The 18,125-nt window shown below is 59.0% G+C and overlaps 1 protein-coding gene across 5 annotated transcripts in view; it reads right to left on the reverse strand.

Annotated features, from left to right (window-relative positions):
- Positions 1–257: 257 nt before the first annotated feature.
- Positions 258–18,125, reverse strand: part of MAD1L1 (mitotic arrest deficient 1 like 1) — a 313,102-nt gene continuing 295,234 nt past the window's right edge. For 4 of the 5 annotated variants that reach the window (XM_059414286.1, XM_059414287.1, XM_059414290.1 and 1 more), the window contains one exon: positions 258–730. In XM_059414286.1, coding sequence (XP_059270269.1) covers positions 572–730 — 159 coding nt within the window. In that variant the 3' untranslated portion in view covers positions 258–571. Of the gene's footprint in view, positions 731–4,326; positions 4,394–18,125 lie in introns of all 5 variants that reach the window. The other variant, XM_059414288.1, reaches the window with a different exon arrangement.

Genomic DNA, 18,125 nt, shown 5'->3' on the forward strand with positions numbered 1-18,125 from the left:
GTGCTTGAAGCCTCCTTCCTGGCCAGGATCTGAGGCCGCACACCAGTCCACATGATAGGCAGGTGGCTGGAGTCTGGAGTCCGGGAGGTGCTGTGGGCACTCGGCCCCATCTGAGCACCTGCTCCACTTCCTGTGCAGGCGATGGTGGCACCTGGGCTGCGACCCACTGCCCCCTGGTGTCCAGTGTCTGCCTTGGGGCCAAATGGAGGGTTGGCAGAGCGAGCCTGTCTGCTCAGACACACACAGCGAGACAGGCAGGGTGGCCAAGGAGCAAAATTTATTTCATGAGGAGCAGGGATGTTGGCCAGCAGCCCACACTGGGGAGGGGAGACCACACGGCCCCCAGGCCTCACCTGGACCTGCCACAGCGCACGTACTGGGGGTGGGGGAGGGTGGATTCCTCTGTCCCTCTGGCAGCTCGGCCACCCGCTGGCTCCAGGGGACACCCACAGGGCTCCTGGGAGGAGGGCCAGTGTGTGGCCCCAGAGCTGGACTGGGGGCGTCGGGGGAGTGGCTGCCTGCCTCCCCCGTGGAGCTGACTGGTCAGCTGCCGCCGGGCGTTGGGCGCAGGCTAGGCCACGGTCTGGCGGCTGAAGAGGTCGAGGGTGAGGGCACTGAGGAAGGCCGGGATGCTGTCTTGCCGCAGCAGGTGCAGCTCGATGAGCTCCTGCACAGAGCTCGAGAACGCCGTCTCCAGCAGCTGCATCTTGGCGCCCGACGGTCCCGTGGCCTGCGAGGGGAGGAGGGACACAGGGAGGACAGCGGTCAGCATGGTGGTGGCCTGGGGCTGCCCCTTCCCCTCCCCTCGGGCCCCCCCATGACAGGACAGGGAGCAGTGGAGACCCTGTCCTATGATGCCCCTGGAGGGTTACTGTAGGTGGGGGTCAGACAGGTGCAGCGCTGCCCCCATGCCCAGCAAGGCTGGGCGTCTCCCCCTTCGTAGTGGGTGGTGGTCTCACCCACGTTTGTGGGACCTACAAGACTGCTCCTCCCGGTTGTCCCATCCAGCCCTCCCCGTCCTCAGACCCCGGCGCAGGACAGCTGCCTGCACGTTCCCCAGCTATGCTGGAAGGCTGCGAAGCTCTCTGGGGGTGCCGACACCCCCTCCTGCAGCCCAGGGGATGCAGGCCAAGCCGGAACCTCATGCCCACGCAGGCACTGGCCACTGGGTGGGGTGCGGGGCTGCCTCTCGAGTTCACATTTCATCTCTTCCCCATCATACCATACTGGCCACAGAAGAGGGGGTTCCCACAAGCAGCACTGCTGGGATCGTAACCCCGCTCAGGTGGCCTTGCTGACAATACCCCTCTGGCTCAGTTTCCCCATCTGTGTAGTGAGGGAGCAGCAGTCTAGAGTCCTGCTGGCCTTTAGGAAGTGGCTGTCAGGGGGCTGGGGGGCCGGGCAGTCCCAGAGAACACAGGTGTGTGTGTGTGTGTGTGTGGTTCCAGCTTCAGGGCTGCAGAGGGTGTGGAAGAAGACAAGTCTGTCCCACGGTGACTGAGACCAGCCTCCAAATGCCTCAGTTCCAAGCACTGTGTGGGGCCCAGGGCAGGGCTCCCCAAAACCAGCTGGCCCTCATGTGCAACTGGGGAGAGACCAAGGCCCCGAGAGCTGCCCCCCCCCCCCAGGTCACGGGGCAGGTCTGGGCAGAGCTGGGCCTGGGCCACAGGGCCAGCTCTCCAGGCCAGGTGCTCCCGGACACGGGGTAGAGGACAGCCAGGGATTCTGGGCCGGAGTGTGGACAGAGACCTCAGGGTGCCTGAGCACTTAGGCAGGGGATTCCCAGTGCCCGGGAGACTCCCAGAAGCAGGGAAGGCTGCCTGACCACGGACAGCACCCTGCTGGCTCTGCTGTGGGCCCCACCTGGCAGGGAGCTGAGCCTGGGGAGTAGGAGCGCCTGGGGCCGGCGCTAGCCCTCAGGAATGCCCCCTGGTGGCAGCAGGCTGGGGGGTGTCTGGGGGCTCCTGCCTGCCGGGTGGGCTGGGAGCACTGCCAAGGAAGGTGCGACTGTTTGCCAGACAGAACCCTGTGTCCCTTGAACCCCGTTCAGCAAGGTGAGTGGCAAAGGCAGGGTGGCATATGGGGTGTCAGGAGCTGAGTAGGGTCACTGGGGGGCAGCACCCCCAAAAGAACAACTTCCTTCCCACTCTGCACATGGAACCTGGGCAGCTCAGGGGTGGGCTGGGGACCACTGCCTGCCCTGAGGACCACGCTGCCCCCTGTCTGGAGAGTCCCCACTCTGGATGATGGAGGATCCCTCCTTCCTGGACAGCTCTCATGAGGAAAGCCTTCTCCCCTGGGAACCACCCCTGCCACGCCTGCTCCCTGCTGTGGATGCCTCGGGTCCTAGGCCTGGACCGGCCTGTGAGAGGGAGGTGCGCTCCCTCCGAGAGCCCAGAGCCGAAGAGGGCTCAGCTTGCCCTCTGCCAGTGCTCCCACGAGCCCGGAGTGTCCCCCAGTGCTCCCTGCACTGGTTTGCAGTGCAGACAGGCCTCTGCTCCCTCCTGAGACTGCTCCCCCATCCCTGAGCAGCCAACCCTGTTCCCTTGTCCACTCCTACATTTAGCCTTGTCAGAGTTCAACACAAACCATTTTTAAACAAAAGTAAGAGAAACCACTCTGACCTTTTACCAAGAAAATCCTTTCATTTCTGCCTTCTGCTCAAATCTGGATTTCTTCCCCTAAATGTCACAGGGGCTGATTCTCTGCAGCTGTCGGGGGGAGAAGCCAACGCAGGGCAGGGGGGAGGTGAGGGAGGCCACGGCGCTCTCCTGGCTCGGCAGCTGAGGGACAACCAGCCCCTAAACCGGGGACCTTCACTCTGCACGGCGGGCCTGCCCGGGACCCCTGCCCCCAGGATGGAGGTGGTCTTCCACCAGCTCAGATCGAAGAATGTCATTCTCTGCGTGCCTCCCCAGGTCCCCCGGGGCTGCGGACATGGACCAGGCTTTGTTTGCACGCATCAAACGTCCCTCGTGGCTTCCAACCCCGAAGCCCCATCTTGAGGAGCAGCACAGCGGAACGAGCCAGCACAAGGCCTGTCCCGGACGCATCAAGTCCACAGGTCTGGTATTCAGGAAGCGCCGATGGTCACTCTAGAATGCCAGGTACATGGCGACACTGGCTGTACCCGGGGCCCTGGAGACCCCGGGCCTTGGGTGGGCTAGAAGGAGGTGTGACCAAAGCCATGTTCTCATCTCAACCCAAGTCAAGGCAAAGCCAAGCGTTTGCGACCCACCAGCCGCCACTGGCCGCACCTGCCCACTCCACGGTCGGAAGGGCCGAGTCCTCGCTCGGTGTGGCGCCATACGGCTGCCAGAATGCGCCCCTGAGTTCGCGGCGCGAATCCATCTCTGCCAGGCTCCGCTGTGTGCAAATACCACCCAGTCCCCAGGTACCTTGTAAATCACTCTAATTAGGGGCTGTTCACTTAAAATTAGAGAGTGATTTTTTAAAAAGCAAATTGCCCAGTAAGACGTGTTGGCTGCGGCTGGAAATATTTATGGGCTGATGGCTGTGTCTCTGCCTCCTCTGCCCCCGGCGTCCGGGAGTGACAGGCTGTGGTGTGGCTGGCAGCTGCCCTGTGGCGTGAGGGGCCCTGTGCCACAACGAGGCCTGCGCTGCCCACGGCTGGCCGAAAGGCGTTCCAGCAGCCCAGACCTCAACCAGGCCTCGCCTCGGGGCCTCCTCCTCCCTCCGGATGGCAGGGCAGGGCCTCCCTCGGAAGGATCGGCCCAGACCTCATTGAGTAGGTCTGTCCACCATGGCATGTGTCTGTGGGGAAGGGTCAGTGCAGGGGAGCTGGCGGCGTCATGGGCCGGAGGGTTCTGCCGCTGCAGGTCAGTATAAGGGAAGTGTGCGGTGCTCATGCGATGCCTGGCTCAAAACGGATTTTTTAAATGCAGTCTGGCCACCCTCAAGTCTGTGGCATCCCAGCTGGCAGACGCTTTGCGACACTCCTCTCATGAGATGCCCTGAGAATAGGATTGTCTGCCTGAAAAGCAGAGACAAGATCTCCCATCAATGGTCCCCTCCCAAGCCCCCCAACTGCAGGGGGTGGTGAGCCCTGCAGGAAGGGCCTAAGCATGAGGGGCTGCCTGCCACGTGCAAGGTCACCTTTTGCTTAGGGCATCGACGACTGTCCCATGTGTGAAGAATCAGGACGAATCCAGAGATGAACCCACGGCAAGGGGTGGGTCCCCAAATGCTGATCTGAACAGACAAGACGTGCACAATGCAACAAAACTATAAAACAGGGAGCAGAAATGCTACTCCCTCAGGACACAGGGACCTGAGTATCGTTTCTGTGAGACTGTGGCATCGCACCTTGTCATGACAGGGTCCCATCGCCTCCGGGAGCGGTAATGCAGGATGACCTGGAACACCCTGGGGTCTGAAAACAGAAGGCGGCACATGTCACAGTGACTCAGGAACCTCAGCTCAGTGCACGAGACACGAGAGGTCACATGGCCCACTTCCGTGGCCAGTGGGCCCAATGGGATACGGCGTGCCATCATGCCTTGTGGGGTGCACAGGGCAGAGCCATGGGTGACACGGAGTGCTGGGAGCCCTGCTAGAGAAGGGGGGGTCCGCCGGGCATTGAGGCTCTACCTCGGGAGACCAGAGGAAGAAGGGAAGAGTCGAGATCAAGGGGAATAAACAAATTAAAAACAGGAGAGAGAGTTACTGAAACTAGAGGCCGGTCTCTTGAAGAACAGCAAAAAAATTAATGGAGGAAGAGAAAAGACAGAAGTTGCCAAAATCAGAAATGAGATCCTGGAGCTGTTACAAGAATAAGAAGAAAACACTACGAAAAACTGTTTATGCCCGTAAATCTGACAGCCGGGAACGGAGGAATCCCTTGAAATCCCGGGGCAGCAAAACTCAGCCAAGATGAAGCAGAGACCCGAGCAGCCCGACCGCCGCCGGAGAGACGGAGTTTGTGACTAAGAAGCTCCTCGGAAAGGAGGCTCCCGTCCCAGATGGTCTCACGGGGAAGTTTATCAGATATGTAAGCGGGAGCTACCACCACCTCATGTGTCCCTTCCAGCCAACAGAGCAGAGGGAAGGCGTCCTGCGCAGAAGCATTTTCACCGACGCCCACACGCACAGCGGAGAAGGAAGAGTCCACACACGCGGTTCCCATGAACTCAACGCAAAAACCCTCACTGGATTTCAGCCAGTCGAATCCAGCAACGTGCGGAACAGATGACCAGACCCAGCTCGGGCACCTCGTTTCTGTGTCAGGCTGGCGGGGTGAGCCGCTGGGATGACAGGCCAGGAGGGGCCGCAGGAGAGCCCCTGCCAGACCCCACAGCCACTCCCCATGAGACCCCTCCGCAGGCCGGAGTGGCGCCAGCAGCGAGCGCGTGGGGATGGCGTGGTCCTGGTTCTGGGGACGCCACAGAGCTCCTGGAGACAGCCGCACCAGCAACACCCACCACCCCCAACAGGAGGGCAGGAGCCATCCACGCAGGGAGGAGGTTCGCCTCTTCCACACGCGGTTCTGGGGCGGCTGGACGTTCCTACTTAGACAAGCAAGAATTTTGACTTAAACCTCACACCTCATGCAAAAGTTAGCTCAAAATCTATCACAGACTTAAACATAAAACATAAAAAAAAACACAACAAACCCAACAACAATACTTAAAACAGAGAGAAGAAACATTTTAAGATCTGAGACCAGGCAAAGAATTCTCAGACTAGACCCCAAAGCACAACCAAAAAAACCAGAGATGGACAAACCGGATGGACCCCAGGCAAACGGTCACCGTCTGCTCCTGACAGAGCCAGGAGCAGGAGAGGACAGGCCCACCTGGGAGGACGCACTGCAGGTTCATGAGGGGCCCAGAGCTGCCAGACCTGGGTCTGGGCCCTTCAGCAATGTCAGGCGCAGCGAGGGGCCGCCAGGTGGGGTGGAGCCGGGCGCCCTGCACAGCACCAGCCACGGGGACAACCAGCCTTACATCTGAGGCTCTTGGATGCTGGGTCCACTGTATCCCCAGGACATGCGAGCATGAGGCGGCCGCAGTCGGGACAGGCAGCGGGGGAGGCACGGACAGCAGCGCCACGCTGCCCTGCCGCCTCACCCCGCCCATGCGCTCGGATGCCCAGAGGCCGGCTCTCGGCTCCCTCACCGGCTCCCACCGGCTCTGGGTGGGATGGTCATGGCTGCAGGGGCCGGGGGAGGCAGGCTGATCAGTGGCTGTCTCCAGTGGCATGAAGACTCGCGTACAGATCTGTGGGCAGCAGGTTACACACTGTGTCTAATTGGACACAGCCCCAGGCGGCCCTGCCTGCCGTGAAGTGTGGCCGTTCCCCTCTCGGCCTGGTCATCGGCGCTGCTCCTGGGCCTTCATGTAGGAGGGAGGGGAGGGGCAGGGACGAGAGCCTGGGGACCACCGCATGGCAGGAGGTCAGGCCAGTTCAGGCAGAGCCACACTGTGCAGCTCGGTCCCAGGTGGGGTGGCTACACAGGGACAGGGCAGGGTGGTCCCCACAGGCCAGTGTGCACTGACCGTGCTCCGTGCTCCTGCCCACACCCCTTCCTGCCACCACTCATGGGCACCCCGGGCCTTTGGGAATGAAAAGCGCCTCCACACTGAGACACTACCTGAACTATGTCCGCGGACCCCTCCACCGGGGCAGCCTCCTCTGGGTGCCGCCCAATACCCAGGCCCCGCACTGGGTCAGACCTAGCTTCAACCTTGGCTTTACACCAGGAAGCTGTGCAACCCTGGGCACTCTGTCAAACCCCAGGTCATGTGTGTACACTGGCCGTGACTGAGCAGCCTGTGGGGATGCACACAGAGGTGACCTGCTAGAGCCCAGGCCACGAGGGACAGAGGCAGCCCCGCAGCGGCACCACGAGGACGAGCCTCCTCCCCACCAAGCACCAGGCCCGTGCACCTGGGCTGCACGCGCACACCGGCTCCTGGAGCTGCTAGAGGAGACATACTGTATGGATCTGGCCGCAAGAACACCCAAGCGCTCCCCACTTCAGAGGACAGTCTGGGTTTCTCAAGCTGAGACTCTGACAAGCACATGACGTGCTTACAGGTGATCTGGGGAGACGGCCGCACCTCGTCCATTGGGAAAGCACCTTGGCCTTCCAGGGTGGAGAAAGCCCCGTGAGCTTGCACCACGGTGGTTCATGCTCTCCCTTGTTCACACTCACACCCACAGAAAGGGTGTGTAAACAATGAAACGTAACCGCGAGTAGCTCGGAGAGCAGAGATGAAACACGGCCCCTTACGGTTTTCTGCACTTCCCAGATTTTTCTGTGACTGCACGTTGTAACTGTAATCAGAAAAAGGCCTAGCTAAATTATATTCATGGAAGCTGAGGAGTTCTGAGAACACACCATCCTTGCCACATGCGCACGTGTGGGGGCCACACCGGCAGGCTGGGGCCCGGCCCTGTGCGAGACCCAGCTGTTGTGGGGACGCCCTGTGTCTGGGACTGGGGCCACCTGCTGGTCTGTAGGGCAAGTGTGAGCTTGGCCCTGGAGGGGCACCTGGCTGCCAGCCCCAGAAGTACCCCACCTATAGGCATGCGAAGGCCAGCTGCCTCCTACCCCGAGGTGTCCCGGGCCATGCGGCCGCGGGTCGTGGTGGCAGTCACCTTGCCACCTGGCCCACCTGTGCTCTGCATGGGGAGATGGGACTCCTCCATGCTGACCCCTAGGACGGTTTTCCCAGCCTGCACGCAGCTGCTCCTGCTGCCTAGAAGACCTGTCCCAGCCCCCGACCCCGAGCCTGCCGGCCCTCCCCAGGCCACCAGCCACTCTGTGGGCTTAGTCTCCCTCCCTGTCCACTGCGACTGCCCCCACCCTCGAGGCCAGGCTGGGTGCAGAGGTCGCTCTGGCCACTGCTGCCCACAGGTGCTCCCAGAACACCCTGCACAACACCCCCCCGCCCCGGCTCCAGCACCGGCTCGTCCTGACCCCCTGGTGTCCCTCAGGGCAGGGCAAGGCTGTTCTTCTCAGGGATCTGCCAACATGGGCAGGCCGGGCAGACGACGCCGCGTGAGCCAGCAGGCAGAGGGACACGGTGGCAAGTGGGTCAGGACAAGCTGGACAGAATGCTGAGGAGGCTGTCCCGGCATGAAGTTCCAGAGAACGCGCTGGCAGAGAGAATGTCCAGCACGTGGGGAAATAGCTCACCCAATTATCCCTGCTTAATTGTGCCGAGAAAACGTCTCAATGCTGCATGTGCTAATTATACCGGCGGTGCTGGAATTACCGGCCCGGCGAGGGGCGACCTCTCCCAAGCGTGATCTGTGGGGAGGGCAAGGCCAGGCGCCCCCACAGTTGCAGATCCGTCTCCAGCCCGCGGTTATTATTATTCCCCTATTTATACGGCGCCGCATCTTTCCTCCGGCGCTCCAGTTTGCACAGCTGTTCCTGCAGCCTCGCGGGGGAGGGGCAGCAGGGCGGAGGCGGGCTCGAGGACCCAGGGTCCTTGCAGCAGCCTCGCCCATTTCAGCCCGTGAGCCCAGGGCCAGGCTCTGCCCCGCTTCTCCACTCCTGGCCCAGGCCTCCTTCCCGGTCCTGCGCACACAGGACCATGGGCGCGGTGGGAATATGCGGGGAGTCCTGGGACACAGACACCGTCATGGGAAGAAGGTGGGGAGAACTGTGGGGGCCGAGGGCCGAGTGCAAGGAGCCACGGGAGGGGTCTGAAGGCCCGGCGTCCTGGGAGAGCTTGGGCCGGCCGGACCTCATCCGTCAGATGGGCTGGACCCCAGCGGCCCTCAAGTGCAAGGACGTGACCAAACAAGAACCTGAAGGAAGCCCCTCGTCTCCCGTCCAGCCAGGCTGGGCCAGGCGGAATGCCTGTGTGTGGGGCTCATGGGGCAACTGAATTTTCTGAAGAGTGACTGAGTGGTGCAGGGACAGAGGGACGCTGCCGGAGACCCGGGCTCCAGGAGAGCCGTGGCTCCTCACCTCACCTCTCTGAGCTGACGCCCTGCAGCGTAACGGGGCACGTGGCTTTCGGCTCCCAGCGTGGATGTTAACTCGCTCCTGTTATGGCAAGCTGATGAGGCAAGCTGCCATGTCACGAGGATCGAAGGGGGCCTCTGGCTGGCGGCATCACCCACACCCCTGCAAGCGCACTCAGGAGACTGGTCCCCGCCAAGAGATGCGAGGCAGCTGCAGTGTGGACCTTTGGGAGGAACCCACCACCACGCTCGTTGGTGACAGATGGCTGACGCAGGATGACAGAAGAGGTAGCCTCGAGAAAGAATGGCCCCAAACACCTGAAACGTGAGGGGAACTACGACCTGGCAGATCCGAGAAGCCCGACGAACCCCAAGCACAAAAGGGAGTTGGAGGGGATGACACAGAGGCGTGTCATATCCAATTGCTCAAATCAGGTCAGTCAGCACCTTACACAGTCAGAGGGAGCCAGCCCCGGGCCCGCAGAGGCACAAGGATGTGGCCCGGGGATGCCACAAAGAACAGCAAAACTGAAACCTGTGAACCCAGAATTCCACCCACGTGTCATTCAGAATGTGAGAACTGTCTCAGGACAATGAAGCTTGAAACATGGGCTCATGCAGTACAGACAGGAGAGGGCCCTGTCCCTTCCACAAATGACACATGACGACACTTAAATCTCTCCAAAGGACAGCTGAGCACTCACACCACAGACCTAACACTGTGCTGGGAGGCTCAGCGTCTGCGCGGAGCGGACTCAGCAGGAAGGCGAGCACCGAGTCAGTGGGGTGTATGCGGACGGGGCGGGCACGATGGGGTTCTCACGCCCCATGTTGCGTGAAGGCTGAGATGCACGGAACAAATCCTGCTGCAACCCACAAAATCACAAAGAATCGTAGGTACAAGGTCAAAAAAGGAGACTCGCGAGTCTGTACGAAGCGGTTCACCTCACGCAGAGGAGCGGTGAGCTGGCAGTCGGAGCCCGGTCGGAGCAGGAACCGGCGCCGGCATGCATGGTCTGACGAGCCCAGCGGGAAGGCAGGGGCCGCACAGTGCACACAGATGCGAGGCTTGGCCACACGTGGCTCCGAAGAAACACACCTCAAGCGTGAGGACACGAGGAGCTTAAAAGGAAAAGGATGAAGGAGTTCTGCCCCCTGCATGTTAGCCAGAATCCAGACTGGCCATGTGGACATCGGACAGGGTAGGCCTCACAGTGAAGAGGATCATGAGGGAGAAAGGGCGTTTCAAAACGATGAAGGGACTGATTTATACATCGACTGAGAGAGGACAAAAATACGAGACGGAACAGACAAATCCAGAATTACAGTCAGAGGTGTCAATGCCTGTCGCTCTTTAATTGGCGGAAAAGATAGAAAATCGGCAAGATTTTGATAGATGGAAGATAAGAGACTTGACAATATTATCAAAGAACTCAACATAACTGACATTTACGGGAGAGCCCTCCAGCAGAATACACATTATTTTCAAGTACATTTACCTGGAGAGACAACAGTCTAGACCTTAAAACAAATTTCAGTGACTTTAAAAGGATTCATGTCGCAAAGTATGTTCTCCGACCACAATGAAATTAATTCAGAAACTAGTAACAGAAAGGTAATTGCTGAATTAATTTTCACAATATTTGGGAACTGAGTAACCTACTTCTAAGAAACCTCTGGGTTAAAGAAGAAACCAAAAGGGAGACCACTAAGTCATTTGAACTGAATGAAGATAAGAACAAAATATCAGAATTTGTGGAATGACTGAAGCAGCACTTGGGGGAAAATTTTAGCACTGACTGTCTACATGAGAAAAAAAGAAAAGTGCTCGAATCAGTGACTTAGCTTCCACCTAAGAAACTGAAATGAAAAGGGCAAATTGGACCCAACATGAGAAGACAGGAAACAAAGATCAAAGCAGAAATCAATGAAATAGAACGCAGAAAAACAACACACACACACACACACAAAAAAACACAGCCCGAAATGTCTCATGTAGACAGACACAGTCTGGCCACGCTCATTAGGACAAAACGGAGAAGACACCTGATGGGGTCGCGGAACAGAGGAGGGACGCACGTGGTCCCACAGGTGTCGAGAAGGCAACAGGGACCACAGCCGGCAACCGAGTCCTGGGAGGCCCGACGACTCAGCTAACACGGACCCAGTCTCCGCGAGACACAAGCTGGCCAAGCTCACCACAAAGGAGATGGACAACCCGGACGGCCCTGCACCTGCTACGGAAAACCTTCCCTCGAAGAACTCTCCATGGCTGGGTGGCACCCCTGGAGAATCCCACCGAACACGCCAGGAAGAAATTTCAATTGGACATAAACTCTAAGAAAACGGATGAGGATGGACACTTTCCAGCGCCCCTGTGCGCCCAGCATCACTGTGATACCAAGATCAGACAGTGACTTTCCAAGGAAAAAACCAGACTATAGACCAGTAATCCTCAGGGATACAGACGTAGAGATCCTCAACGAACAGGGAGCAACGTGTGCCCAGTAACCGGCACAGAGTGCGGCACGTGGGGTAGACTCAAGTCGGGTCTATCCAAAAGGCAAGACTGGTTTTCCATCAGAAAAGCAATCATAGTAATTCCCCATATTAACAAAGTGAAGAAGAAAAGCCAGATGATCATCTCAACAGATGCAGAAAAAGCAGGGTCCACGCCCGCCAGCATTCTCCACAATAATTCTCAGCAAACCAGGGTCTGGAGAGAACTTCCCAGCCTGACAGACGATGCCTGGGGGTAACCCGCACCCCACACTGCCCTCACTGGCCTGAGCGTGAACGCTGGCCCTCCAGCGTCAGGCAAGGGTGCGCAGCTCCCCACTTCTGCTCAGCATCACTCTGGAGCTTCTAGCCAAGCAAATAAGGTGAGAAAAAGGAACAAAAGCATCCAGTTTGGACAGGCAGAAGTGCAACTGTCTTTGCTCAAAGACAACATCATGGTCTGTGCAGAAAATCTAATCAAATGTATTAACAGCTACTAGAACTAATACACGAGGTTAGCAAGCGTGCAAAATAAAAGATCAATACACAAAAACAAACTGCTTTGACACTGGTGACAGACCTTTTACAATAGCGTTAAAATAGTAATCGGGGATAAAGAGAACAAAGCTATAAGCTAGTGCAGAGAGAAACTGTTCTCGGCCCGGTGTTGTTACAATGGATCTAGGAGCTCAGTTAAACCCTAACCAAAACCCTATCAGACTTGGATTGTACAGGTGGATCAGAGGAGCCCAAAACGAATATGGAAATGCAGAGAATGGAGAACACTTCAAACAAGTCTGAAGAACAAAGCTGGAGGGGGACAAGGGGACGGTGGTCCTGGCACGCAGACACCTGCCTGCCCCTCCCGGCACGCCTGGTGTGCATGGTCCTGTCACAGGAGGCACCGTCCGCTGTCCCAGCAGAACAACTGTGTGCCCAGCCCTTGAGTCTGGCCCTCCGCTGGGACTTCCAGGCTCCTCTGCATGCCTGTGACATGCTACAGGGTCCTCACGCTGCGTGGCACAGCGTGTGTGTCCATCGGCAGCAGGGGCGTCGTAAATCTACAGTGAGCCAGCAGCTGAGGGCCCTGGGGGTGTGGAGAGGTGTCAATGCCTGGTCTTGTGCCATTAACAGAGCAACCTGCATGGGACTGGGAAATTCTCCCCTGCTGGGCCCAAGTGGCCTCCCTCCGCCAGCACTGCTGGACACTGACTCCAGGTCCCACATTGGTTGGGGCACAAAGAGAGGAGTCCTGGGCCCGACAGTGTGGACAGGACGGTCCAGAGGACACCAAGGCCAGACAAGGGGGGTGGTCACCTGACTGGGGGAGCCTGAGCATCTGCAGGACAGTCTGGACTGTGGACATTGATGCTGGTCTGAGCTGTAGCCTCTTGCCTCGACCGGCTGGGCCGGGCTGTTCCTGCAAGCCCGCACTTCACAGGTTGCTGGCGAGCACAACTGGTGGCCCGAGGGCGCACAGGCCCCCGGTGTAGTCAAGGTGCTGTGCACCAGGCACGTCTCGCTAGCTCTGGGCCAGAACTATCCCTGTGACTAATGGACTTCCAGAAAGTTCCACGCCCACAGTCACGCTGATGCTCACCCGGATGCTGGTGTGATTTGAGTCTCCCTCCCCACGGAACAAGGGGCCGCTGCTTGTGTGCGGGGTTCCACTGGGAGGAGACCCCCTCTCTCGGGACTGTGTCTGCCGCCGAGTGGAGGTTCTCCGTCTCCGCTGGGGACTGCAGGTGCTCCCTCAAGGTCTCCAGCCCTCACATGCCTGCCACTGTCCCTGTGCCGACCCCTCACCCTTTTGGCGTTGGTATCTTCTGCAAATTGCCTTATTTTTCATCTTTGGCAAGGCTGAAAATCTGATCATGAAAGGAGATTTTCTTTTTTCTTTTTTAATTAGTACTTGGTAATATCACCAAGCTGCGAGTTTATGGCTTTGTAGATCTTGTGTTTTTGACACTAATTACTCACAAAGGCTTTTTAAGCCGCATTTCAACTCTGCAACTGCCATGCCGGTAATTAAGCAAGAGAGGAAGAGGCAACGGATTCCAGGCGTCACACTTGGCCCTTCCGACCCGTGTTCTGGCTTCCGTGTGGCTGCAGTGCCCATGGCCCTGGCAGGAACTCAGCCCCTCCCAAGGCTTCTGTCTCCAGGCGTCCAGGCCCTGTGATCCTGACAAGGTGCTCGGGTTCTGCTCCACACTTGGGGGCCATGTTTCAGGGTTCTGGTGGTGGGAAGCACAGGAGTCCCGGGAACCCACAGGGCAGGAGTAGTCCATAGCCAATGGTCTCCTGGAGCCTCATGGGAGGGCCTGGCTCTGCCAAGGACACACTGCCCACCTCCTCGGTCTTCCTTTCTCATGGCCCTGTGGGCACTTGGCTCTTCAGACCCTCGCTGAGCACCTACTACGTGCCCTCCCCTCCCTCCTGCCAAGGGGAGGTGAGTGTTGAGCTGTTGGGGGTCCTGGGAGGTCACATACACTTCCGCCCTGCCTGGGGCACAGTGGGAAAGCCCACCTGGGACCCTCAGCAGAGGTGCGGTCCTGAGCAAGCCCACCAGCAGGTTTGGGGCAGGGGCTCAAGGCTACACAATTCTGGGGCATGACGTTCTCCTGCTCCAGGAGCATCCACTGAGCGCCCCCAGGAACCTCCCAGCAGGCAGGGCACCTGGGGAACCAGAAGCTGGTCACCCTGGGCCAGGACACTGTGCAGCGGGCGGGCAGCTCCTTCCCGCCCTTTCCTGTAGAACCCACAGATTCTGGGATGGTGATCAATTGACTGAACCGGGCAGCAACCCTCCTGTTGTCCCTGTGTGGCGGGGCTGCACCTGGGAAAGGCTCCCAGGTGGGCTGGGCGGATGCAGTTTCTGGTGTGCTGGCCAAGGGCTGTGGCTCGAGGAGTGGACAGACCTCATGGGCCTGCCCGGCTGACTGTGCTCGGCCCTCCTTAAATACAACTGGTTAGTCACACTTCAGTGTTTTTTTATCGCAATCCTATTTTAAGATACAATTAAAACATCTCATTGCCAGAGTGCACGGATCCTACTGAGTCTTTCCCCTCATGCCAAGGAGTCAAAAACAAAGGCGGGGTGGCGATTCGGGGACCATTCTCATTCCCAAAGTGGCAGGCCTGCTCAGGACCAGTCCCCGAGGAGACCCGGCCCCCCGGCACACCGTGCAGCCCGGACGCTGCCTCCTCCAGACCACGCCGGGGCTGTGTCACATGAGAGCCTCCCTCCAACTCTGCCTGTCAATGGCACTGCCATCCCGCCATTGCTGTGGAGGAATAGACACTCCAGAAGTCTGGGCTCTGCAAACACAAGTACCTGACAGGAAAGAGGCTCTGGGATATCAGTGAGCCGAAGCCACCACTGGAACATTCATGCACATCAGTGCAGTTTCACTACAGCTGAACAGGGGCTGAAGAAAGAGCAAGCAAGTTCGGACACCCCTGGGCTGGTGACCACGTGCCTCGCCCATGCTGGTTCCACCCAGGTCATAGCCCGTCCCGGGCCTGCGTGAACCCCACCATAGGCCCAACACTCAGACTCTGGGAGGCAGTGGCTGCACACACTTCTGCAGGACCCTCAGTGATAAGGCAGGCCTGAGCCCAAGACTGGTGGGTGGCTGGCAGGATTCTGGGAGGAATCCAGCAAAAGACGGTGGGCGCCCAATAGGCAGACCCCGGGAAGAGCCCGCCACAGCCGTGACGGAGGCAGGTGGAGCCATGGTGGGGTACACGGAGCCTGTGCAGTGGTAGGGGCTGCAGTCAGGCTGGGGGCCGACACCTCCCCCAGCATTTCCCTTTGCCCTGTGGGAAAGGGAGGGGTTGGGGTGACACGGGAGCCCAGGGCTGCCCTCAGAATGATGTGACCCAACTTTCCCCATGAATGACTCCATCTTCCCTTCGGGGCTTTTGGTGGGGGGAACACCCTGGAAGCAAGCGGCTCTGAGCTTGGCTAGAATGGGGTGCCTCTGGGGCATCTCCAATGGGAAGAGATGCAGGACACCCGCCCTGCATGCTGCCGTCCAGGTATATGGCCAGTGAGCTGTGAGTGGGCAGGGAGCCACGGCTGCCGTCACCTCCACTGGGAGTCTGAGTGGCAGGACAGGAGAAGGGGCCAGAGTGATGCTCAGGGCTGGTCTCATTCATCCTGTGCACAGAAACCACCCAGGCCTATAGGCTGCCGCCACCGTGATGGACACGGCACAGGTGGGCTGCAGGGGCTGACCACAATGGGCTAGGAGGGCTCGGACACAGGTCCCCTGCTTCCCACCACCCCACCTGGCAGACTCACTGGTTGCCAGGGAGCGTGCCAGCTGGGGGGGCTGGGAGGCAGCAACTCATGCTCCACGGTGCAACTTGATCCGGCGTGGCTGTGCCCAGAATCCTGATGCGGGAGAGGCTGTAGCTCTGACCTTGGCCAATCAGGCAGCCCTCCCGGGTCCTTCACGGCCTGTGGCTGAGAAGTCAGCAACCCAAAAACAAGAGTTGGAACACAACCCACTGGCTTGTCTTTCTCCCTGGTTCCCAGAAAGGAACATGCTGACCACCACGTCTCAGGCCAGGTGCACCAGGAACCACGGGTCACTCACTGTGGCTCCCTCCACGGGTCCTGGGGAGATGGCGGCTGGTGCTGGGTGACAGCTCCTCACCACAGAGCTAGCAGGCTTAGAGGGGGGTGTTATTCCAAGGCCCTGGCACCCAGAACTGGGTGGGGGGGACTGGCGGGTCTCCATCCACCCTCCAGGGAGCACAGCCAGGGTGAGAGGCAGTTTGCCATCACTGGGCAGGGTCTCACCACCAGGGTGGAGGCCACCGAGACGCAAGGACACCAATCAAACAAGAGTCATTTGCACCCAAAATGTCCCCAGACTGAGGGGTGATATGGGACCAACAGTGTCCAGGCTATGAAGAGGACGCAGGACAGGAAGTGGTCGCGAGGATGGTGGGGTCATTGGAACCAAGGCCTCCCCACTTCCCTCCCTCCCGGGCAAAGAGCCAGCTGAGAGCAAAGGGTCCTGGACTCCCTCGCCGCACGGCCCTTGGAGGGAGACGCTGTGTGTGCCCCTGCACTGTTCCGGCCCCGAGCGTGCCCACCCCTCACTGCGGCCAGGGCTCAGCACGCGCGCTGCTTCCCTGCCCCCAGACAGTAAAAGCCAAAGGGCGGAAGTCCTTCGTTCTCTGCAAAAAATGCTCGGACTGATGCAATTTGCGTGTGCAAAATGTGTGACGTGCATTTTCCAGCTCATCAGCACCTCAGCCTGCACGAAGCTACTGTTTGCTTTCAGACCCGTTTCACAGGGCTTGAGTTATATTATGGGATTTTCTTCATCCTGCAATAGGAGATTTCATGTCTTGCTGATAACTCTGCATTTTCATTGACCACATTCATCGGAAAAGGAAATTTCAAAATGTATTCTGCAGCCATAGGCTGCTCGGCCCCAAGAACTGAATACAAGTGATCTGCTCACATCCGGCAGGTATCTTCCTGTGATTTAATTTCAGAAACGATTTTCTAAAGGACTTGAACGTTCCTGCCCGTCCTGGGAAAGGGAAGTCACTGCTCTCCTCGGGGTGTCTGAGGAGCACGTGTGTCCTCTCTCACTGAGCTAGCACCACACTTCCTTCAGGACGCGTCCGAACGTGCTGGAGCGGCTGAAGCCGTGGCTTCCACGCAGCAGCAAACCAGGGGGCAAACCAGGCGCAGCTCAGGCGGCCTGGGGAGCTCAGTGCACAGAGCCTTCAGTCAGAGTCCCCTACACTGCCCAGACAGGAAGGAGCCTACACAGAGTCCCCTACACTCCCCAGGCAGGAGTCACTTCCCAGGTGGAGACCTTGTCCTGTGGGGTTAGATCCAGTGTCGCTTACAAGCGTGAGGCAATGTTTTAGAATTTGGGGACCCAACATAAAAATTGGGAGCTTCCAGCTACTTTGAACCCTGAAGCCCAGCACGCCCCACGCTCCTTGGTGGCTGAGGCTGGTTACCGTTCGCTTCCATGGAGGTTTCCCTTACAGGCAGGCCGCCAGGGTTGGGAGAGGAGGGGGGAGGGGCTACAAGTGTTTGTGAGACGCTGGCCTGCCCTGGACACGGGCTGTGAACTACAGGGACAGGAGGAGAGTTAGAGGCCGGGCCCACCTTGGGACACAGTCCAGTCGGGGAAGGAGGATCAGTTCACTTCATTTGGGTTCAGCAAGGACAAGGCCTGGGCCTGCGATGACCTTATGTCCACAGCATCTCAGGTCCTTGTGCTAGAGCCGAGCCACCCATGGGGCACGGCCGAGGCCCCCACAGGATAGCCGTGGCCATGCTTGGCCCCCACAGGATAGCCGTGGCCATGCTTCATCGGTAACACAAAACAACGCTCTTTCCATCACCCATCACCCCCTCCCCGGAACAACACCCCAAGAGCACTACGGGCATGGTCCGTGCCTTTTCCTGATTCCCACTGTGATGCAGTCACAGTTGTGCCAAGTCATTGGGAGAGCCCTGTGGGAGGTCAGGGAGGCTCGGGGATGCTGGGTGGGGGGGTTGGAGCCTCTCGGAGCCCACACGCATCCTCATCCCTTGCGGCTGCACCAAGAGAACCAATGGCAGGGCTGCGAAGGCCTTGCTGGGTTTGCACAACCCCGAGAAGACCGCCCCTGGGCCTGACAGCACAAAGGTACAAACT

Source organism: Mustela nigripes, chromosome 11, assembly GCF_022355385.1.
Source record: "Mustela nigripes isolate SB6536 chromosome 11, MUSNIG.SB6536, whole genome shotgun sequence".
Taxonomy (NCBI): Eukaryota; Metazoa; Chordata; class Mammalia; order Carnivora; family Mustelidae; genus Mustela; species Mustela nigripes.